The sequence below is a fragment of the Neodiprion pinetum genome, chromosome 1 (assembly GCF_021155775.2).
Source record: "Neodiprion pinetum isolate iyNeoPine1 chromosome 1, iyNeoPine1.2, whole genome shotgun sequence".
NCBI lineage: Eukaryota > Metazoa > Arthropoda > Insecta > Hymenoptera > Diprionidae > Neodiprion > Neodiprion pinetum.
Genome location: NC_060232.1, coordinates 20,970,061 through 20,995,476, shown reverse-complemented (window position 1 = coordinate 20,995,476; position 25,416 = coordinate 20,970,061). Strand labels below are relative to the sequence as shown.

The window sequence follows — 25,416 nt, the reverse complement described above, 5'->3', positions numbered from 1 at the left end:
GAGACATAATCTTCCGCTAGCTAGACCATTCTCTGTACGCACCGTTTCTCTAACAATTAGAAGTGGGATCACGAAAGATTAAGAAGGGAGAAAAGTAGTATATCAGATTTTACAGACAGAGAAGTAAAAAGAAAAATCAAGAAAGTACGTGAAACAAAATACATAGAAGTGGCTAGAAAACATGATAAAGATGGCGTCCGAATAAGCGCGTTGACCGTTAATTTAGAATTTCGAAAAGAAGATGCCTGACGAATCAGATTTCGACCAGTTCACGCAGAGAGCGCTGGGTAGAGACAGTGCGCAGCACCACGGCAACCGTGAGCGCAAAAGGATAATAATCACCTAACGTCCTTACCGACAGTGCCAGCAGGCACAATCATGCAATAGGCTTCATCAATACCGACAAGAGCGCAAACACTCGCGGAAAGTCAAACCCCTGTGAGCAACAGCGAGTTGAGTCAAGTGCTGGCAGCAATGGCTACCATGTTACAAAATACGAAGATTCTAGAAGAAGTTCGTAATGAACGAAGAGGAACACGAGAAACTATGCACTATAATATAATGCCTAATTTGTCAAGCACAGACATTTCCAAGGGACCGAAAACCCAATTGAGGCACAAGCATGGATGAAACAGTTAGAAGCGACAGCGACACTACTTAGATGGACATGCGCTATAGTCCTTGAAACCGCAAAAATCATTTAACGAAAGCCGCGAAGAATTGGTACCTCAGCCGCGTAGATACCATTATCGACTGGACGAATTTTTAAGCTGCATTTACTGAAAAGTTTTTGCACGGGAAATCAATGATTAAGGAATGGCAGGAAATGACTGAACGAGTACAAAATTCTAAAGAAGACACACGTCTGAATTTTCTTGATAAGCTACGACGATGTTGAGCACTGGAGCTATCGTTTGCAGAAATTAAAAATTAAGTTGCAGTAGCTTGTGGTCAAGAGACTTCAGCGATTTTATTCTCACGACGGAAACATGCGATAAAGATGCACCGTTACAAAGCATCGTGGAATATGAACGAGTCACTTTAGACAGAAAACGCAGAGCAGCATTAACGAAGGCCGCCTGAGTAGCAGCTACGCCAGGATCAGCCGGGATAGGAGGAGTAGTGAAGGAAAGTAAACCGAATACAAGTGTCTACGTCAAGTCACCAGAAACAGCGTGCCGCAAGGAAGGGTCCAAGGCAAACTGCTAGCGAAAATCAACGATTGTGTTATAACTGTGACGGTATAGAGCATTTGCCAAAAATTGTAATAAATCATCTATTAAGTGTTATGCGTGTGGAAAGAATGGGCATACTGCAAAAAATTGCACGAAACCGAAACCTATGTTGACAGATGAGGTTAAGAATGTTGAATGTGAGTCGAATGAAAGTAGTATTAATAAATATGTTAAATATGTTTATGTAAATGAGTGTAGTCTCAAAGCTTTGATAGATACAGGCAGTTCGGATTGCAGTATAAAAGCATCAGCAGTTATAAATGCAGGGTTTAATGTGATTAGATAGCCAAGTGAGTTAAGAGGATTTGGGAAAGTTGGAAATGTCGTCAAATCTTGCAGAGTAATCATAGTAAAGGTTGTGGTTGATGATGCATCAGCTCACGGAGTAACGTTTAGAATCGTACTGGACGATTTTCAACATTACGATGTAATACTAGGGCGCAATTTTACCGAGCTACCGCACATAATTTATTTCAAACTGAGAGATCAACTTTATTTCCAAGAACGCAAGGACGAACCAGCAAATTATCCAATCGCGGTATCGAGTCAAAATAACGACCAGTGTAACATAGAAAAGAATGTAATCCTCGGGCCTGGAGCAATTCAATTTATTGAAGCGAAAATTAAAAGTACAGTGCTCCCCCCCTAAGATTTCAGACTCGGGGCTCTGGTTCCAGGAAAAATATCTTAGAGAGGTATCCCCTCTACTCTTAAAAGGTGGGGTGTATATGTAGACAGCTGACTTATAGTAGCGGCTTACGCGCATGCGCAAGTAAACAACACTGAGTATAGTGGGGAAGCCGAATTGCGGGGAAATGATAGTAAAATGAGGGGAAGTAATATCTTACAGAGGGATATCTTAGGGGGAGCACTGTACTGAAATTACATTACCGATTATAACTTTGGGGGAAGAAAGAATTGCTGTAAAAATGGACAGTAAGATAGGCGATTCTACTGTGAAAATTGAGAGTATGCCTGCGGCAGTCCCACGAGTTGAATCAGTCCGTTTAAACGAATTAACAATAGACCCAAGAATAGCTATGTCTGAACGAAACGAATTAGTTTAGCTGTTACACAAATATCGAATTTGTAAAATTTGCTAAAGATCTTACCGAGTTAGGATGTACATCGTTGGTAGAAATGGATATTCAGTTAAAACCAGAAAGTACCCCTGTTTATTCCAGACCATATAAAACCGGTATGACAGACCGTGAAATTGTAAAGAAGATAATTGGCGAGTGGAAAATGGCAGGAATTATTAGGGATACCACTTCACCATATGCGAGTGCACGCTTACTTGTCAAAAAGAAGATCGGAAATTACCGACTAGCTATCGATTACCGACGATCAAATGCCAATAGCCTACTTATTCATTATCCCTTAATAAACCTGGATGAGCGTCTTGAAGTATTACATAGAGCAACTGTATTTACTATTTTAGATTTAGCACACGGATACTCACACATCCCATTAAAGGAAGATGCCAAACAGAAAACAGCTTTCATCACCCCTGATGAAACGGGTGAATTTCAACGAGTCATGTTCGTACTAATCAACGGCTCATTTTACTTTGCCAAACTAATGAAACAAGTTTTTGGATCACATGACAATAAAATAGCCATCAGTTACTTTGATGACATGTTTTTATTTGCATCTTCTTGGAACGCGTTAATGAATAGGTTAGAAACTATTTTGCAAGTATTGAAACAAGCCGGACTAACTGTGAGTATCAGTGAATGTAAATTTGAAATGGAAAAGTTTGAATATTTGGGATTTAATTTTGGCTTGCTTACAGATTAGATATAGAGTTAATAACGCTTGGTTGACACGTAATTACCACGGAATACCATGTAATGCTGGCAACAAATCTCACCGGAATGTACAGATTAAACGAAAAATCGTGAGAAATGCGTCTTATGCATACGTCTAATGGGTGGAAAAGAAAGCATGGCTGACAGAGATCCTCAATGATACAAAACTGGTCATTAATGTGGAAGATTTGCACATCCTGCCCCCTGCATTGGGAAAATTGAAACATATAGAAGTAGCGCACTGCCGCAACTTAAACCACGGATGCATTCCATTGGAAAAAATCAAAAAAAAAAATAATAAGGAGTGGCGTATTGGTATGACGACAGCCCTAAATACATCCTAGCATACAACTGCGTCTTCGAAAACGTCTCGTGGCTGCAGAAGTGGTGTTTGAAGGAGTGCATCGGTTGTCTAGAGAAATCACTCCACCTGTACAATAAATTACATGGTTTAAGAGTAATGAGGTCGGAAGACATTGCATTTTCACTAAAAGAATTCACGTTCGCTTCAAACTCTAGCAATGAGGTGTGAAATAAACTGCCTGAGAATACGAAAATGTATGACATCGCCAGTTACCGCAGATACTACCTGCATTATATTGCAATTCACCTAGATGTGATGGTGATATATTGAATGGACTAAGTCCCCTAGTTGAAGACCGTCCACCTAAAAAATTTAGACAAAGCGTCGAGAAAAATACTAATAGAATTCATTATAATTATATACTTATATCTAGAAAATAGAATTTATTACGATGTATACATGTTGCAAAATTGGCCAAGAAGTTTCGGTTAGGTGGGTGAGAAGCCATGAATGCGAAGGAGATACGTCACGCATCCACGCGTGAGTTTTGAACTAGTATTGGAGCAAAGAGTACGGGATAGAAGATCAGCGCGCGTACAGACTTTCGCAACGCCATCTGGTGAATCTGAGGAGAACTAATCGATAATAATCGATGTAACTGCAACTAATCGATATGCCGATAGCGTCTTTTTTGGTTTCATCCAGCGTGCTGTTGTCGCTTCAGAAAGGTTAAGTGTGGCGGAAAGATTATCATGCCGCATGTGTGTGCTGTAGCAAATTGCCGTAATCGCAATCGTTTTCATCAAAATATACATTTCTCTGCCCTACCGAAAGATAAAAGATTTTAAGTACAAATTATACTTTCTCGTTTACGCAATTGAATCACACGATATCATGTGTTGGAATAACCAAGAAATCTATAATGTCATCAGCGCGGTAAAATGGCTTCGATTTTCGGGACACGAACAAACCGTAGACAGGGTTTCCGCATTTGCAACCTACATTTTCAGCCAACAGACATTTGAAAGCGTTATCCTCGTCCCCTTTTAATAATCGGTACCGTACCATTATTGTATGGTGCAAACGATGAGCATCCGTTTTGTGATGAGCTAGATGCGAAGTCGCACAACATCGCAGAAGGTACAATTACAATATAATTGTTTTAATACTTATATGCAATGGGATTGTTACAGTTTGCAATCTATTTTACTGAATATGTGAATCATTTGTAATATTATGACACTTGTAGAGCCGAAAATTCACCATCAAATCTCGCCAGAATCCTACCCGAATCGTGCCGAAATACAAACGGGTGTCACAATTTTATGAAATATTTTCAATATTAACGTTTAGTAAATTTACAGATGCAGCACAGCACAACGAAATGGTAGTATCATTATGCCAGCCGCAGAATGCCCGCAATGGTGAGATTTTAACATAGTAATGTAAATAATGTTGTTGAAAAATCACAAATTTTTGGCGATACTGCAAGCCACAACTTATACATACTTCCATTCTCCATAATTTACAAATATCTAATTAGTTGAATCAAATATCCAGTGCGGTTGATTCTGACATTCTATTTCATAACGAGTTGGAGATAGCACAATCAATCCCGCTGGGTTCAAATGTGTCAAATAAATTGTACATAATTATATACAATTTCCATTCCAATTATTACGGTCGTAATCGTTTAATAGTGAATTTGACATTTTATTGTATAGCATACTACGATCAATCATGTTCACTTGTACAAATAAATGTATTATACATATTATACAATATATCCATATCTCCAAGGACATGGTATACATGATGCAATTTAAATTCAAAAATTAACTGATATTTTGAAATGGAGATCATGTTTCTTCATATGTAAAACATATTTTGTAATTTAGGTACACCAAATGCGACCGAACAACATGCCAGCCCTGTTAGTGCGCATTGCAACCCCGTAAATAGTCAGTCTACCTCAGCCCTTATCCTACATCCTACCGTACCTAAATTTTATATACTCATTGTGATTAAAGTTTGAAATTAAATGTATCTCAAGTAACTGGAGTTACAGCATTGGAAAGTCATTCGTTTTTATTAGATGAATCAATTATTTTACTGTAAAAACTTACATATCTTTTTAACCAATTGAGTTCCGTGACTTTTTTTTTACGAAAATTTGCGGAAAAAATAACCGCATTTTATGATGAAACTTTGAGCCGAAAAAAAGTTGGGGAACGAGCTTAAAATCACGTTTTTCAGATTTTTTTTACCTGGACATCGAAATAGACTTTATCCCGCAAAACCATCGAAACGTACATAAAATTACACAACTTTTGTCCTACTTGACTTTTTGGCCTGGACGTACAGTTTGGGAGCTACAGCGATGTGAAAAAAATAATCACAAATTTTGGATTTGGTGTAACTCGCAACTTGTAAAAGGTAGAATTTTTATTATTTAGGGGAATTTTTTTTACAACCCATTAATTGACTAGACCAAGTTTGAGACAAATCGGAAGGAGTGTGGACAATCAATTACACATTTCGTATGGAACTCCCCATATATATATATTCGTATATATTGTTACAAAGGGTGAAAACACCCGTTTTGTCCCCTTTTTAATGATCTAGTAGTCATCATAGATAAAAGTCGTTTATAAACCTCTTATGTCTTTCAAAAGAATAAGGTTGCTGCGTCAACCTACATTATTGTAAAAACAGTCTATCTCGAGACTTTAAAAGGAGAGCTTCGTCACAAAATAAATCCTTTTCCTCTCTTAATTTTCCGCTTTGTAACATTGGTGTCAGAAGTGGGATACTTCTGAATCTCGACAGAGTTTTGAGTGGATTTAGGGTGATAAGAAGTATATACAAAATAATGCAACGATCTCCTCCGTCGAGAACATCACGCGCGGAGCGACGAGCTGCCGGGCGCGTTTCGTTCCTTGAACCGGCGTTTCCTCCCGTTTCTCCTCGTTTGGAAGCTGAGGTTCAGCCCCAGCCCCAACTAGCTCTCTTGGCACAGCTCATCCAAGGAAATCAAGATTTACTGATGCGACAGATACAGCAGCAACAACAATATCAACAACAGCAACAACAACACCAACAACAGCTACAACTGCAGCAACAAGAACAGCAGAATCTTCTGCACGAACTCCTCTCGCAACAGCGTCAACAACAGGAAATCGTGTCCCAGGCGCTGATCGGGATCCTGCAAAGTGTGCAGAAGCTTCAGAAGCGGCCGCAGGAATTCCCCATACGCCCAGTTCCGTCCCCAGGTAGAAGGACTTCTCTTCCTTCAGTCCCGATCCCAGCAAGGAGGACCTCCATTCATTCAATTCCGGATCAATTAAGGTCTGACGCCATTTATGGGGGAGGCGAAATTCCCCCTGTTGCTAAAAATTTTGCACCTGTTCATGTCTCGCGACAAGCTCAGGTTAGCTCTTTTCCGCAATGCCACGATGTTCCGTCACGTGATATTTCAGAAGTAGTTGAGCCTCCTGTCGCGTCGTCTCATCCTAGCGTGGATATTCAGTCAGAGTTCTTGGCCTTTTTAAAATCGCGCGGAACTGTCAATGTTCTCCTTCCGCAGACTCGGAGCTCGTTCGGACTCAATCAGGTCTCTGTACCTGCCGCGAGTATTGTAGAGTTGCCCTTGAAACAATCGAATTTGAAGCCCGGTTCGTATGACGATTCGTCTGCTTGGAGTCTATACGAACGTCAGTTCAACATGATAAGTAAGGTTAATGGTTGGAGTCCGTTCCAGAAAGTAGCTAATTTGACAGCGTCTTTGTCTGGTCCGGCCTTGGTAGTTCTTGGATTGCTTTCAGATTCGGATTCTGAAAAATTCGACAGCATTTGTGCGGTTCTTAAGCTTCGGTTTGGCGAAGAACATCTTTCCAAACTTTATTTCACTCAGTTTGAAAATAGACGTCAAGGGCCCAAGGAAGATTTAGCCTCTCTCGGAAATGACATCGAACGTCTCGATCGACATTCCCTTACTGATTGTGCAGAAAAAGCTAGAGATCAGATAGCTCGGGCGAAATTCATTAATGCGATTCGGAATCTGGAGCTTCGGTATCATCTGAGGCTCGCAGCTCCAACTTCTCTACATGAAGCAATTATTAAGGGCTTAGAATTAGAAGCCATAAACGAGGCGGATTTAGGTTCGCGTCAACTTCATCGATTAAACCAAGCTGAACCTTCAGAAAATTCTTCGTCCCGTCCTTCAGACAATCAGCCTAGCTCAGATTCTCTTCCAGGAAGGAAAAATAGTGGTTTCTCTCGTTACAATAGATCAAACTCCAATCGGCCTGTCTCAGAGTGCCAGTTTTGCGGCGTAAGAGGACATATCGCGAAGAATTGTTTCAAACTCGACCGTCAGTTGAAGACTGCGGAAGATTCGTGGCGCAATAATGCCTCCAAGAGAGCACCCTCTAATCCGGTTTGGGCAGCGCAACCTTCTGTTCCTCAGAATTCGGGAAACTAGTTACCGATGTTTCGAAAGGGCGGATATCTTCGGTTTCTTCCAAGTTCCTTAGCCCTATTGCTTCACAGTTCGTCGTTAGAGGCCTGCGTCGTATCCTCTCTTATTTTTCTAACCAATATGTCAGTTTCTTTGAGTTTTTATAGATTTTCCCCGACGAATCTGCCGCCTTTGGCTGTTCCCGATGATACCTCCAGCTGTGCTATTTGTCCGGTTATAGCCTGGGTTCTCCGGATATTCAGATAAGATCGTTCCTTTTCTTTTATTGAATGAGTTATAAGTCCAATCAATCGCGTATTTTTCCCCCAAATTTGCTTAGCGAATTGGGAATCATCCGCTTCCTCTCACTTTTGTCCTCCCAACTCTAAGGTGTGCTGTGTCCGGAGGAAACCCCGGGTCGGTTCACCTGTCCTTGTCTTGATCCCCGCAAGAACTTTGAAAGAAAATCTCTTCCTCTGGGATCCCTTCTATCTCCTGCCCTTCGGTCTGTCTCGTGTCTTCGGCCAAGGAATCTCATGAAGAACTCACCAACTCACCTTCGAGCACTGACTGCTAGATCACTTTTTTTTTAATTGTTTATCTTTTCCGAGTCGGGTCGACTCTTTTCCTCGGGGGGGAGTAATGTTAACAAAGGGTGAAATCACCCGCTTTGTCCCCTTTTTAATGATCTAGTAGTCATCAATGATAAAAGTCGTTTATAAACCTCTTATGTCTTTCAAAAGAATAAGGTTGCTGCGTCAACCTACATTATTGTAAAAACAGTCTATCTCGAGACTTTAAAAGGAGAGCTTCGTCACAAAATAAATCCTTTTCCTCTCTTAATTTTCCGCTTCGTAACAATATATATGCAAGAAGGCGCTAATCGTGACACCCGAACTTAGTACGGCACTGTTAGCGACTATGTGCGCATTGTAAGCATGGGCGGGGCTTGCGCACCTTCGATTTCTGCAAGTGTGACGCGTTTCCGGTTCCACGCGGTTGCAATAATCGAGGTCTTAGTGTAGTAAAGTCTGCGAGAAAGATGATGTTGATAAATTTGGCAAAGACTGTGCTATTTACTATTTAGGTAGCTACCTATGCAAAAGATTTCTCAAACACAACAACTCTGACTGTAGGGCACTGCTTATCAATCCGGATTCTCAAATGAGTACACTTGACGAACACCAAATTTTTACATTGTTGAAAACTTACAAAAATTGTCAATTGCATCATTGCCAAAAAGTTGTTTTGGAATCGATACGAGTTTGGGAATAAGCATTCAACATTTTCAATTTAGATCACATGCTTGTTAAAAACGTTGCGCAAATCCTTTATGGGATATTTAACAGTGGTCCTTCACTGAGATTATGTTCGCCGGAACATACTGAAATTTTTATTAAATTATATGCAACAATAGGATGCCATTGGGAAGCTCGATTTTACAGGAGAGTATCGGGTCCTAAAGAAATGTTGCACGAGTACTCCAGATATCTACGTTAACTTCTGTTCGAAATTACGTTGTTGTCGTTGTCGTTGTCGTTCATTCAAGTTTATATTACGGGGCATAATGCGGATTATTTCTAGTCACCACACTAAACGCCGCGCGCCGACACGCCCCCTTGACTGTCATGTGTCCTCGTGTTCATATTTTATCTGCGAAGGAAACTTTGGTTCATTCTGTGCTCCCTCGTTCTGACTGAACAAAGTAACTACTAAGTGCCGGGTTTCCATATGTGTCATACCTCAGCACTCTACTGCTGCTCCCAAAACTACAACAATACGATTGTGATCAAATAAATTACAGAATTGTCAGATTTATCCAGATAACCAGTGATTGAGCAGTATTTATGTACCTCTGTGCATCACAGTTGGTATCTTAACCAAAACACACAATAGTCGACCAGATAACTCAGTAGTCAACCACATGACTACAATAATTAAGCATCCAAGTGGTCCTATTGGTACTATAACCAATGCACAAGTCAACCCACATTGACTTTTTGATTAACCATATGGCCCTTAGCTCTCTGGGCCAAGTAGAGCTATCGTCGCTATTACATCGCATCATCTCTGACTACATAAGTGAGGTAGGATCTTTGTGATTTGCGATTAATAAGCAGATGCATGGCTCATGTATACTCACTGGTAAACCAAACTTGTCACTCACTGTTATCACTGCTAACATCGGCGCCTTGTGACTGTTCATTACCACTACGAGTATTACAAGAATCCAAAAGGCATCGTCAGATACTCAAATTTACTATACGGGGTTCAATCGAATTCTCGTGAACAGGTAACTGATGCCAAGCAGATGCCATGTCCAAAAAGTTGTAAAATATTTTACTCCACTCGACCATTGTATCTGGTCATTTATGAGCGATAATGGATACCTATCGGCTACGGTATCACTATTGAGCTCGCGATAATTCACGCATAACCGATCAGAGCCATTTGTCTTTTTAACCAAAAGTAAAAGTAAAAGGTTTTATTGTACCGGCTGATAAAAGTTCTTCAATTTTATTGCGCACAACCTTTCATCTGGGCGAAGACGGCACGGTCTTCGACACTTCGTTGGGCAGTGCGATTGGGTTGTATCAGTCTTATCTTCAATTCGCCTGTACTAATACGTCCTGTAGGTGATCTCGTAACAAACGATGAAACGAATTCGTTTAATAACTTGACGAAGTTCAATCTGTCCGTACCAGCTACATCAGTATCAATTTCATCAAAATTGTCAACCCTATCGCCAACTTGACATATGTTGACATATTTTGTTCTTCTTAAACAAAAATTATCTTGCGACACTTCAGCTGTGAAACTCTGCGCAATCAAATCGCGAGCATTCAAGATATCATGACTAAGGCAGTCATCTGGTACGACATGCGAAAGCATCCTTATGGCGTACTCGTCAATAGTCACTTAGGACAAAATCTGTAAGTCACTTACGATAAGAGACCTTCCAACACCAAGAAGAGTCACCAGCATTGAATACATTTGTCAGAAAATTTATTGGCTATCGATTCTTTTATCGGAGAGCATTCGGCACGAGCATTAAAACAAAATAGATACTTCTCACCACATTGCATTAATTGTGCAGTGACAGATTCAATCGTGCAGATAGATGTCAACTTCATACTCTACAGCCTGCTTCGATGGTCCGCCGGCCGCATTGCTTTTGTCTTTGATTTGAAATCGAGAAGTAATATGACCGCTCTTACTTGAAACAGGTGACAGTCTTCTTCTTCCCTGAGGAATTACTAGTTTTATTTTTGCTCCTGCTGTCGTCTTTTTTTTTTCTTACGATGCCGACAATCATGAGATTTGTGAGCCATTTTATTACAAACGAAAGAAGTCGTTCTCGGTCTCTTATTAGCAGTAAATTTGTCACCCTCGTCGTTGACGATAGAAGTAGCAAATCGTTTTCGATATGCACTAGCCGTTAGTTCTTCCAGCAATACACTTCGTGAATTTATGTCGTTAGTGAACACAAGTTGCTGTAATCGCGGCTCACGTTGAACACAATATGCTAGCACTGTAACTACAGCTATCCGCTCAAGTCATGGATTTCCAACGAGACATCAACGTGGTCACCAGTCTGCTGATATAGGCTGACAAACACTGATCTTCTTTTTGTTTTCCTCTATTTACCTGAATTATCACTGCAGCTGGAGTTGCAATCGAACCAAAAAGGGCCAAAAAGAGTTTTTTGAATTGATGTTAGTGCGTCGGAATGGTCAGCTGCGTTGTTAATCGCACGATCCGCTGACTGGACGGTCGAACGCATTACAATACATATGCTATACTCGTATTGTAACTGACAGCTGGTCGAGGTCACCTCCGACATCAGCTATGGCCGTACATACGACAGATCACAACAATAACAGACGGTGACCGACGCCTCGCTGACACATACTAACTCGATGATCCACCGGCAAGGTCATGGATAAGGAAGAGACGACGACGATGTAGCGTGATGAGCGATCACGACGAGTATAAATAGAAGAACCGCCGAGAGCATCTTCAGCAATTGACCAGCACAGCGCCGAACCAACTCACAATTCAGGAGTAGATTTTGTAAAAGAGCAGTTGACCGGCATAACGCCGAACTGACTCACTCGTTATCAACTCTGTTAAGGAGCAGTTGACTGGCAAAGAGCCGAACTGACTCACCTAAGTCTTGTAATGAAGTGTTTCTCGTCTGGAGGGCACTATCGAATTTAGCTTCAGTAATTTATACGATAGAGATTTAAGCAAAACGCTTATTTCAACTTAGAAAATTTTAATAAAGTATAGAATCCACGAAAGCACGGGATGTCTAGGGAAATAGGAATTTGAGCATAGAGCAAAGTAAAAAAATTTGAACCATGAAAACGATTAGAAACGAAATCTATAAATTCTTGCAATAATATTTTGTTTTTGGTATTTTTCATTGTTGATTTTAAGGATTCAGTTAGTTTGACCGCATAGCGCAACACTATATCATTTCTTTTGTTGTTTTGAATGATTTATTTTAATTAAAACTTACTTTGGTTGATTATCAAAAGTTTGTGAGAGAAGTTCGTGACCAGGAGGTTGATTGAAGATGAAATTAGTCGAAAATTCCGGTCAGGAGAAGAAGTTTAATTATTTGGAAAACGTAAACATAATAATCGACGTTTCGGCCGGGCCCTGCCGACCATCCTCAGGAAAATTTCTATAATAATTAACAAAAAAGAATGCTTCAAAACACAATTCTGAATTGAAAGCAAGGAGATACGTTCATAAGAATAGTTGTTGTTGTAAAAGTAAGTGATAAATTAAACAATTGTACACATGTTTGAGTGACAGTTTGAGGTTAAGCGTAAAAAATTTTTACGGATGGCGAAAGAAAGGAAAAATACGTTTATAAGAGTTAAATTTCTTTCGCCATCCGTAAAAATTTTTTACGCTTAACCTCAAACTGTCACTCAAACATGTGTACAATTGTTTAATTTATCACTTACTTTTACAACAACAACTATTCTTATGAACGTATCTCCTTGCTTTCAATTCAGAATTGTGTTTTGAAGCATTCTTTTTTGTTAATTATTATAGAAATTTTCCTGAGGATGGTCGGCAGGGCCCGGCCGAAACGTCGATTATTATGTTTACGTTTTCCAAATAATTAAACTTCTTCTCCTGACCGAAATTTTCGACTAATTTCATCTTCTATCAAAAGTTTGTACAACGCGTTTGTTTCTCTGTCCTACACGGTTTTTTTATTCAGAATTTCACCTTCCGTAAAAAAAACCGACAGGCAGCCAAGGTTGTCCCTGGTCTGCAGAATCGGTGTTGTGTTTGGGTCATCAACCCAAGTGTTGCAACTAATGTAGCTACGACCAAGAGTGGAGGAGTAGAAAATGAATACACAAACTGAACTTGATTTGGGTGTATTCAAGGTGCCATTGAAATCGAACTATATACAGAGTTGTGTGATACAAGAGTAACTACTATGGCGACACTCATATCACGACTGACCTCCTCATTCCTCAGCTCATTCTTACACCTTATTCACCTTATACACTCACACACATACATGCATACATTATACAAAGCATCATATTGCTTGTAACACCAAGGCTAGAAGTAGGAAGGCGACTCTGTTTACTCCGAGTTCGCGGTCAGAAGGGAGCACCGGGAAACCCGTATCTCCGAACAGATGACATACACATCACTCTCTTGTCTCCGATCGGTAGCAAAAGCGACACAGCTCTTGTCTTACGTGAGGGAGCACAGGAGGGAGGTGCTTGTTCATAAACCAAGGCGGCTTTGGAAACACTTAAGTCCGTATAACCAATTGATTCAGGGTGTTTTTGGGTCGGAAAGACCAATCCTTCTTTTTGCCCATCAGAAGAGTTCCTTTATATTAACAATATTTACTTTAATTCTAGGGGTTAAGGCAAAAGAATTACACAATAACGGAGCTTTCTCACAAGTACATGCCTCAAGAAAACCGCACACGTTACAATATATTATATGTATATATGTTCTGTGACGTAAGCTATGTCTAACTCAAATAGACAAGTTGTAGCTACCACTTTCTACTACGTTTGTTTCAGGATGAAAAATCTGCTATTCATTATTTTTTACACTCGAACCAAAGGATAAAAAAAAATCCACTGCCGATACGACTTTATGCGATTAGCCTGTATGATTTTTTTTTAAATTACGGTTTAAACGTGATTTCTAAATATATAAAATAAGAAATTCTGAGTGACTTATTAACGTTCAGGCCAAACGTTTGAACTTAGGAACATGAAATTTATCGAGCATCTTTCTTTCATCACGTGAGCAGCCACAAAAATTATTTTTTATTTTTTTTTTTCATATTCCACTTCCCCGGAGATGAAAACGGGTAAAGCGTGTTTTTCATGTATTTCTCGATATCTCTTCAGTCCAGTCAGCGAGATCGATTTAGTTGTTGCTTATAGCGGCAACTTATTTGAATATCTAAAAATGTTTTCGAGCATTTTTGGAAATTTGATTTCTAAGAGGATGAGAATGGGCGAAACATGTCTCCGCCGATTTCTCGGCATTTTAAAGGCTCGATGCAATATCAATTTGGTTTTTACTAACGCTTAACATAGAAAATACCTATAAACGCATATCAGTATGTCAAGCACAACTCATCACCCCCCAATAAGACTAATGTGTTAGAACATTTTGATTGGTTTTTCACCTACTCCCTACGGATGAAATGGAGGTTATTGGAAATGACCAGTGAAAATAAATAAAAGCTCACAGTCTACCTATATTTAGTTTGAACATTTTGAGCATACTTTTTTGCTGTTTGTAATCGCAAAAAAGTATACGAGTATAATGGTGCTTCAGACTTTACGCCATTGGACGAGCCAATAGTGTTTTGCAAAAATGATGGAAAATTTTTATAATCATATTGCTAATATAAACTTACATGCAATTATACTCCATGCAAGTAATGACCGTTTTATAGTTTGAAAATTAGTTATCAAGGTGCGAGATAGCGATAGCGAAGCATTGCCAAAATACTTGAGCTGACGAACGCTAGCCACGAATCATTTACTCAACAAGTCTAGTTGACGGTACAATTGTGACTGTTGTATATATGGAGTGCCAATGGTTGGTCAAACTGGAAACCATTCCAGTTTGAACAAATCCAATTGATATGCAAATTTTAAATTACATCAGTTGTCAAATTATCTTGAAAATGACTTCTTGAATTTTTTCTGCAATGAATTGATACGATTTTAATGACAAACCTACTTTAATGGTAACAGTAGTAATGTGAAAGATTCAATTTATGCTGTGATATTTTCAAACATGTTTTTATGATGTAATAGATGTCATTAAATCAAAAGGTGGATTCATCAATCGGTAACATTATCACTATATGCTTGATCGTTGAGTCTTACTACTATTATTACGTGATTGGCAGAGAGGTTACATGCAGAGGAGTACAATATTTATGTTCAATAAGTTGAGTTCTAAGAGTATTGACGAGTAATCTCTCTATCTAATAAAAAAGTTTCAAACAAATGAACGTAGAAAAAGATTATAATAACAATAGTAAAAAAAGATTATAATAACAATAGTAAAAAAAGATTATAATAACAATAGTATACGCATGAAGTTGGCGGTGGGGTGAGATACCGAAAACAAAACAAAAAGCATCTAGCAAACCCTTTGACAGCTGTCACCGGCTGTTTATGACAGTCTTTGACAAATATCTTTATAGGTATCTGTTTCTGACGCGCAAAAAATGAACATGCAAACGAAAATTATAACGATGATTCCCGACAGGAATTGTCTTTTTCGCGCGTTGGCGTATTGTGTATACGGCACTCAAGATCGACACGCAGAGGTGAGACTGAGTATCGTTTCAAATATAGTGGATAATTGGTCTACATTTGCGGGTTTTATTACAGGTAATGAGTCAAACGGTGCTGTGATTAGGTGACCTGGTGATTACAAATCACATATGAATAAAAATGCAATATATGCAGCTGCGGAAATTTTTAAGATATGTTAAATCGAGTATCGCGAAGAACAAATTCATCCACACCGGATCGGATCACAAAATGGAACACAATTCTCGCTACTCTTCACCGGTGACGGAGAGAGTGGACACTTTGATGTCTTGCAGAACCAAAATAAAATTCAGATAGTGAGTAATAAGTATGAAAAGTAACAATCAAATAATAGTAAATCTAAATATATCACCAAACAGTCAAAAGGACAGCCAGGATTTACGATGACAATGGAGAAAGGAGGAGTTTCAAGCAGCAGATAAGGCGATGAAGATGGTGGATGGTCGGAAGTATCACAAAAGAAAGAGGAAAATAAAATTGTAAGTGCGAAGAACCAAATAAGCCATAGAATAATATCCACCAAATATTCGTATAACCAGGAAAGAGGACGACCAGGATCGATGTTGACCACAAGAGAAAGAGGTGTTTTGCGGAATGAACATCAACGCAAATATAGAGAAAAAAATAATATAAAGAAGGTGATTTTGGAGAATAACCGGCAGAGCGGCAGTAAAAATAATTCAACGAAGGGTGTCGAAGAATTAGAAGAATTGATTGCGATGATTGATTCGGAAAATAAATCGAGAGGACGACCAACCAATGTGATGTACATAGAAGAGCGAAAAATTAGACGACGGGAACAGCAGCGAAAATATAGGGAAGCGAACAAAAAATATCATACTGGCTTTTCAAACAACGAACAGAAAGGAGGAGTTTCAACCAGCAGACAAGGCGATGAAGATGGTGGATGGTCGGAAGTATCACAAAGGAAAAAGGAAAATAAAATTTTAAGTGCGAAGAACCAAATAAGCCAGAGAATAATAATAAACAAATATTCCTATAACCAGGCAAGAGGACGACCATGATAGATGTTGACCACAAGAAAAAGAGGTGTTTTACGGAGTGAACAGCAACATAAATACAGAGAAAAAAAAAATATAAAGAAGGTGATTTTGGAGAATAACGGGCAGAGCGGTAGCAAAAATAATTCAGCAAGTCAAGGAGATAGACAGATATCAATAGAGAAGGAACACCAATTTTCAACCAACGAATGGAAGCTTAGATTGATGAAAAAAAGAAAAGTAAGCACAGAAGGAATTGAAGTGGACAGCAAGTGCAGGACCTGTCATCAAATCAACATGAAGGAATTCGCCTGTCTACTAGACAATGCGTAAGGAAATAGTGAGGCGCGAAGCGCCGAACAACGAGGCGCGCAGCGCCGAGTGCCCGAGGCGCGTAGCGCCGAGATGGGGTTGGCGCGCGAAGCGCGCAGGGGCGAAGCCCCTAGTTTGCAAAAAATATTTTTTGTCATTCTGCTTCCCATTTGACTCTCTTCCCGCCTCTTACGCGAATATCAGTGAAAAGAAATGTACAGTATTTTGCAGGATTTGACATACAAATACAGTAACAGTTGACTATTACATTTGTAAACTTAAAATTTAAAGTGTGCGTCAGGGAAATTAGAAGTTTAATTACTGATTTTCAGTAAAAATGCGTGTTATATATCAGGCTGAATCCATCTCAAATCATACAGGCCAGCAGAAGTCATCTTCCATAATTGCTCGGAACTGAAGTATGTTCTTCCTCGCCCAAAATAAGCGGACATATATTTGTGTTTTGATAATCATATCAATTATGAATATGAAAAAAATAAAAAACGATGCTTCATTTTTCAGAATCAGAAAGAATGATAAAATAAAATAATTGTATAAATCAATTGTAAGCCTCTTGTGTTGCTCAAAAATAGTCGGCATGAAAAATATATTTAACATACAATCCCAAGTAGTAAATCGATTGAAAAATGCTTCTAGGAAATACAAAAACTGATATTACATTATTTTTGCAGGAATTCGCATCTGCAGGGAAATGAAGAATTGAATTATATTCAATGGAGGCCTTCTTATTCTTTACACTATTCCGGAGCGTATCTAACCATGTAAATATGACTGCCAAATCAAAATAAGTAAAAAAATCAATATCTCGACAAATAATATTAAATCGATATTGCCGTTTATAGGATATATAGTGTATACTCTCTACCAAAATATACTAAATTTTCAAAAAAATCGAAACTGGACTTTTTCAGATGAAATACTTTTTGTTTTTGTTTTTTCAAATCACTATATTTTTTGCAATTTTACCAATATTTCGGATTTTCATATCTGATTCGATGGAGTATGAAGTTTTGCGTATTTCAAAATAAGACTTTTTAGAAAATCTCAAAAATTGCGAAATTGACGGTTATTTTTCGGAAATTATATATTAAAAATCAGGAAAAACCGATATTTACCATATAATCATAACAAATCGTTATCGGACGTGAAAAATTGATATAGATAATAATAAAATATACGTGTCCGCTTATTTTGAGCGAGGAAGAACATACTTCAGTTATTATGTAATATGATCTCCACTAGCCTGCATGATTTGAGATGGATTCAGCCATCAGAACTCTAAAAGAAGGCAATATCTGTTTTAATTCAATTTGCATGAACGAAATATTTCAGTCATCGCAACTTTATAGCAGAAACAGGACTGGAAATGTTGTAAAAATCTCCCAATTGATTTCTAATTCACAAAAGATCAAGGAATATTTAATTGAATAATAATTGTATTAAGCATAGACTACAATTTGCTGTGAAAGCATTTAAACTGTAAAACAATACGTCAGATGCACACAAAAATAAAATCCCCGACTCTGGCGTGAAAGGATAAAGAAATGAATTCATATAAGACTGCCTCAAACTTATACGATGTGAATCGAAAGGCTCGCCATTTCATATAACAGTTTAAGAAAATCACTCCAAGAGTGTAGTACCTGTACTTTTGACTGAAAAATACCTGCATATTTTCCTAATTATGCATTAGTAAACTTAGTATTTAGACCCGTATTGTACCTACCTTCATTACCAAGGACGAGTAATAAATATTGTTTTACTAGCGTACCACTTATGCAATGTGAGAAATCAAATTCTGTGCAATAACATACCTGTCTCCCTGTTTGCCTCGATCCCAATCACGCCCTGTTTTGTCTTCATTATGGCTTCCTCTACTTAATGGACTCCGATCTCTGAAATTCACACCTCCACCACCACTGGTTGTAACACCAACTCCGAGGCCACCTCCCCCACCTCCGATTCCACCACCACCACTGTCTCTGTTTTTATTTCTGTTTTTACCACCTCTATTCCCTCTCGGTCTTCTACCTTGGCCTTGATTTTCTGCCTGATTACTTTGGTTATTACCACCGAACATGTTGCCTACTCCTCGATTCTGGTTTTGGTTCCCAGCACTACCACCTCCGAATTGGTCACTTCCCGCACCCCGATTCTGATTTCCCGAACCTCGATTCTGATGACCAGTAGCAAATTGTTCTCCGCTGCTCCGATTTTGGTTCTCAGCCGCAAATTGGTCACCACTACCTGCACGATTTTGGTTGACTGGCCCACGATTTTGATTCATGTTGCCAAATTGATCATTTACGGCCCCCCGAACTTGGTTTCCTGTTTGGTTCCCCCCAAACTGGTCGTTTCCAGGCCCCCGAGAGGGGTTTACACCAAAGGAATTTTGATTAGATCCTGGAAACTGTTCATTGGTGTTGTTTCGGCTTAGATTACCCCCTCCAAATTGATCATTAGCAAAATTCTGATTCTGCCCACTATTGAAGCCTTGATTTCCACTTACAAACGAATCGTTGGGGCTTCCGAATTGGTTATTTCCAAAAGAATTGTTGCCTCCTGGTTGCAGTGGTGGAAAGTTACCCTGGTTATCAGATCCCCCTCCGCCACTGGATGTTCCAACACTAATTACCCCTACATTGCCAGGTCCTCCCCCTCCTGCGGTAATACCACTACTCGCGGTCTGGCCATCCTTTTTAGCAGGTCGGACATCTGGATGTAAAAGAAACTATAATTATCACAAAAACAAAAAGAGGAAAAATTAATAATATCTTCATTCATAAAAATGATTTTGTAATTTTCAATTACGTGATTGCTAGACTGTGGATGAAACCAGCAATATTTGGGAATAAACTCTTGTACCTTTGCTATTACTCATTTCAGAATATCTCAGGGTTTCTTATTATCTTGGTAAGATTGTGATATATTTTTCATATGATTTTTAAGATTTAGTAATATATGTGAATTCAAATTGCAGAATCTTGATGAACAGATTTTGATTCAATTCATTACATTTACCGTTGATAACATTCTACAGCATAAAACGGACTACTAATTTACATTTTCTTAGTTATTACTATGTACAATAAATGCTTGACATGGTTACTTCAAACCAAGGATTTAGGATCAAAATTCTTTTCTCATACATTTCTTTTTTGGGAACTGCATACAATTAAGTACATTTCTTTGTATACCTGATAATTTTAGTAGTAATGATGAAATATATATGAAGGTGATCTTCATTCAGGCATATTCAAAATTTCTGTTAAGAAACTTCAAGTTGATTTCTTTAAATTTTATTGTGATTTAAGCGGAGACTATGGTGAAAATTAAATAAAAAATAAATAATTCAGTTTTTGAAAAGACTAAAGAAGACATAATCAAATATTCTTTCCTACGGGGTGCATATTATTGTACTACGTGTCACGGAAAAATATTTTAATCTTCTGCAATGAGAGTGTATGTGTAATAAATTATTGGCAGATTTCCAGCGTACTGCTGTGAAAAGTTCTTTGCACATTACAATTTCATCGCAGAAGATTAAAATTTTCAGGGTGTCGACTGCAATCGAGAATTTCAATCCCAGCACTGTTCCAGGAATCGCCGAGAAAAATAATTGAAAAATTCAAGGACATTAATTTCGTTTGCTCATGAACTTTTCAGGATACGATAAATTGGTCAGGTAAGAAATTAGAAAATTTATACAGCAGTGTATATATAAAGTGAATTGCTGCTAAAGTGAATGGTCCGTTTGCTAAAATTTAACATATTCAATGCAGTGTATTACAAATGAAATGTCGCAGTATTCTGTAAAAAATGTTGTATATTAACTATTCCAGGACAAATCAAAATATTGCAGGGCTTTTCGAGGACTTAAGGAGTGATTTTTGTTTTCTTGAGGATACTCAAGGAGCAATAGACACCCTGAATTTTCTTTCAGGACATACACTGCGATAATCTCAATCTTGCAGAAAGGGATATTTAACTACATATTTTTAAGTTATTCCAAAAACGAAAAATGCGGTATTATTAAAATTTGATTGAAATCCCCATTAGAATGGTAATTTTTACGACTGTGTTACATGTAAAAAAAAAAAAAACATGAAAAAAAGTAAACCCCTGCAACCTCATGCCTAAGAGATTAGCCTTAACCGATAATAACCTAAACGTCAAGTTGAAAATATTGAAAAAATTAAGGTAACTACTACCCATTACACAGACATTGTGGTTTGCCATTTGTAGGCTGCTAGTGGTTCAAGAGTCCTAAAATTAGTTTGTGGCGATTTATTCACTCCTACATTCGACACTTGTGAAGACTTTCCCAGTATATGTATAGTGGAAATGAAAAGTTCAATGATACAACAGATAATTGAAGATGCCTGTGGATGATAATGCAAGATACAGATATTGTGTCAGATTTGAAGGGTATATTACCTATTCGTCTGCCTTTAAACATGTTTCCATTTTCATTCTGTATTGCTTTGAGTGCTGACTGTTCATCTTCAAACTGCACGAAGCCAAACCCTCGGTTAATTAAGGAACCAACAACAGTGCCATACTTCTGAAAATGCTCCTCCAATTCATGTTTATTCATGTCTTCTGTCTGAAGATGACCTACAAATATTCGGCTGTTGATGGTTGCCGGATCTTTCAATAATCGGGCAGCCATCGTGTAGCAGATTTCTGTGTCTTATATCTGTAAAGAAAATTGTAGAAATTTTTTAAAAATAAGAACAACTTTTCTGCAAAGAGGATTGATCTATAAACTGATTATGAGAAATTGGCCAAGCAAGTATTTAACTCTCAAAAGGCATGTGTTACCTGCGAGAGAATTGTAAATAATAGATCGTTTTTTGCGGTGGCTTGAAATTAGGAAATTGTTATGAAATGAGTTGAATACATTCCAAAGAAATGGATTTTTTATTAGACAATTTATCTAGTTTAGTTATAAGCATCAACATGTATTTTTTAACAATAAGATTTTTATTTGCAGCATTTACTTGTTTAAGATGTGTATGATAATTCAGTTCCAGGTGTCTTAATCCAGGACTTAGTAGGAATATCTCTCAATATACTTATGCCCCTTGAAAATGTGTTATATATGCAGATGAGTCTTTTATAACGACCAGATCGAAGTTCGTAAAACGAACATAACGAAACATGGAATGAAATGTGTATTCCGCAACTTATAAATTGTTAGAAATGTAGTACACACTCAAGCATAAAGACCTGAATAAAACATAATGTATCCATTCTGCAACTGGGAGCCATACAAATTAATTCTCAAATTAACACATGGGATGAATAAATTAATAAATTAAGACTGATCAATGAATGAACAAAAAGTAAGGAGATAAATAACTTTTTGCTACACGTGCTTGAAAATTTTGATTTTTGAAGCCTATGAAGTAAGCATAAGGTGTTCTATTTCCAAACAATTTGGAAGACAATATTGGTGTAAGCGTAAGCTACATAGCCCCAATTGCACGCGCTATGAGTAAGCATGTTGACACCAAGGGTTAGAGTCAAGCCAGAGTTGAGTTGGAGTCGAAACAGAGTCTAGTTGGAGTTCAGTTGAAATTGAGTTGGGATCGAATTCAGGTTGAGTCAGATTCTGATTAGAGTCGAGTGGAATTTGGGACTGAGTTAGGTTAGTTAGGTTAATGCAAATTTGTTTGATAGTAAATTATCAGTGCTATTGCTTCTGGACTCATCATTCAAACCTCTTTTGTTGCACATGTGTTTCACAATGCTAACACAACTCTAACCCGATTCAAACACAACCCTAACCCAAATCTGACTCGACTCCGACCCTTGATATATATGTGCTCAGTAGCACCTTCGGTGTTTGTCAAATCACACTTTCCATCACACTTGCTGCAAGAAATAATGTATGCTACATATGCTAATAGGCGATGTCTGACTTGTGTGATTACAGCACTTGCTTTGGCTTACGCTGCGTTCACACAAGTACTCGTGCAATTGCAGCACTCACCTTAGGCTTGTACTAACGAATTCAGATCAGTATTTGTGTGAATACAGTACTCGCCTTTGGCTCAAGCTGCAAACTAAATACTCATCAGAAATTATTCACTTTCCACACTATAAACACGATTTACTATCTTAACCAAATTTGACAGTGAGAATTTGTATATTTGACTTCATACGATTCACTGATTGGTCACTTTGCAGAGATTTTATTTATGAAGAACTATCTTTGTTTACAGCTGTTAATCGCAAATGACAAATTTCCTATTGAAAGAAAAAAAATTTTATAGTAGCAAACTTTCACAAGGAACACATCAGTAGCCTGTTGGGTGACAGTCCTAGGTCATCCTGTACATCAATATTCAGAACTTCATGTATATTTTCTAGGTCAATTTGTCTCTATGGGTTTAATCATAAGTCAACATTCACAGAGATCAAACAGCTAAAAGACAAATTATCAGTACTATTTATGCACATCACACATTAATGACCTCAAAACTTATATCACATGGAAATGAGTTTGAACATTCTTGTACGTTTTTTATTTCCATCACTGATAAATATGCAATGTGTATTTGCAGAATAAAGTGCCCTGTATGGAATGACGTTAGTCATGCAAGAAAGATAGGAATTTTTTTTAACCTATGTTAATTCATCGCACAGGCCTCTAGAAATTGTCACGTTTTTTTATTACTCGAATATCACAGCCATGAAAACCTATTGGCAACTTTGCCAATGTTCATCAATCTGACAGAGGGTTTAATCACACTATGTAATGTGCCATATATCTTCGGAATGATTGCAGAACTCTTATATGACTGGTCGTATTGCACTTCAATCACTGTCCATGCAAATAAACAGCGTAATAAACATGGAATACCCACGACTATCATGATTTGTTTTAATAACAATAAAACATGACGAGTTGTCCTTTGAATAGTCAAAGTTACAGAAAGTAAATGGTGATTCTATACTTACGAAGTGTAATATACTCCAAAGAACGTTTATGTTCAATTACTATCGAGGTTATGTTTGCCCCAGTCAAACTGAGCGTCAGTGATCAACTACGTTGACATTACTATCCCAAGTACTTGAGTAAAATTTATTTGCTGCTTTCTCGTCTTAATTAGCGGCTATTTCCTCCTAGAAGGTACAGGTAATATATACAAGTTGTACTATGTTTGTCGAAACTAAACGTCGTGATGTAGAACGCAAGATTAAATTTAATTACAGTCCATTACGTAGACGTGATTATATGGATAATATTACATCGCGTTATACATACATAGTCCCTTTGAGTATGCTGGAAGTACACAAATGGTAATTTTATTTCACGTTCTATTTTCTGCCTTGCAATAACAATAGTCAACGCCAACGCGTAGGTACATGGCAGAGGGTACGCAGAGTTTCGTGAACTTGGTTTCCTACACGGTTGCGTGTGTAGGGATGCAGTTCCATTGCAACAACGGATTGACGAGGTTTCTCTCTGGCGGAACAACGGAATGAAATAAACAAAAGTTACTAAATTCCGAATCCGTTGATAGTGTGACGTCATGTGACGTCGAACGGCACTCCAACAAAAATTCTCACATGCTAGACAATAGAAATAAGCGCGCGAGTACAGTTAGACACACCTCAGCAATTACCGATAGTATTGAAATACTTGTATTGGACAACGATGGTTCATTCGCGCTAACCAGATAGAACCGGAAAATCGGGCATTCTGTTATAAGGTATTAAAGTAAGGTTTTTTTTACCTATTAATGAATGACCGAATCTCAGCAATGTAGAGTTGATCTGACGAATCGAAATTCTTTTGAGAAAAATATTGAGTTGAATGTGACGTCGATACGGTACTTCGCGAAAATTTCCAGATGCTAGACACTGGAATCGATCACGTAAGTACAGTTAGACTCACATCAGTCGTTCGGGCCACCAATTACCAATAAAGTATTGTAATCACTGATCTCTATCTATATAGTGATTGTAACATACCGAAAAACGGTTATTCTATCGCCCTGATCAGACATATCGAGGAAGGAGTATCTATTAGATAAAATATTTAAATTCAGTGCCGGATTAAAGGGTGGGGGGAGGGTAACCGGGCTGAAGCCCCGAGGCCCCCACAATTTTTGGTAAAATTTGCTAGCAAATGGTATGTCAAATCACTCTTCTGAGAAAAAAAAATTTTAGAGTTACATTCCCAAACATTGAAATTACATTGAGAATGTATTTATTGTCGATGGTGTCGAACTGCACTGGAGAGCGCTCATTTTCCAAAATGAAAATTATAAAAAATAGACTACGAACTATTATGAGACAAAACCGTTTGTCAAAGTTATCCGTACTCATAATCAGCATTGAAAATGATTTACTCAGGGAGCTGAGTTTTACCAACATCATTAATGACTTTGCGT

The 25,416-nt window shown here is 38.1% G+C and overlaps 1 protein-coding gene across 5 annotated transcripts in view; it reads right to left on the bottom strand.

The window, feature by feature from the left end:
- Neos (nuclear receptor coactivator protein neosin) overlaps nucleotides 1–24,484 on the bottom strand; it is a 38,212-nt gene extending 13,728 nt beyond the window's left edge. For 4 of the 5 annotated variants that reach the window (XM_046612377.1, XM_046612393.1, XM_046612412.1 and 1 more), the window contains exons 1-4: nucleotides 24,285–24,484; nucleotides 23,978–24,142; nucleotides 21,446–21,707; nucleotides 18,823–19,723 (exon numbers count right to left, since the gene is read on the bottom strand). In XM_046612377.1, the coding sequence (XP_046468333.1) occupies nucleotides 18,823–19,723; nucleotides 21,446–21,680 (1,136 nt within the window). In that variant the 5' untranslated portion in view covers nucleotides 21,681–21,707; nucleotides 23,978–24,142; nucleotides 24,285–24,484. The remainder of the gene's footprint in view (nucleotides 1–18,822; nucleotides 19,724–21,445; nucleotides 21,708–23,977; nucleotides 24,143–24,284) is intronic. The other variant, XM_046612403.1, reaches the window with a different exon arrangement.
- Nucleotides 24,485–25,416: the final 932 nt, after the last annotated feature.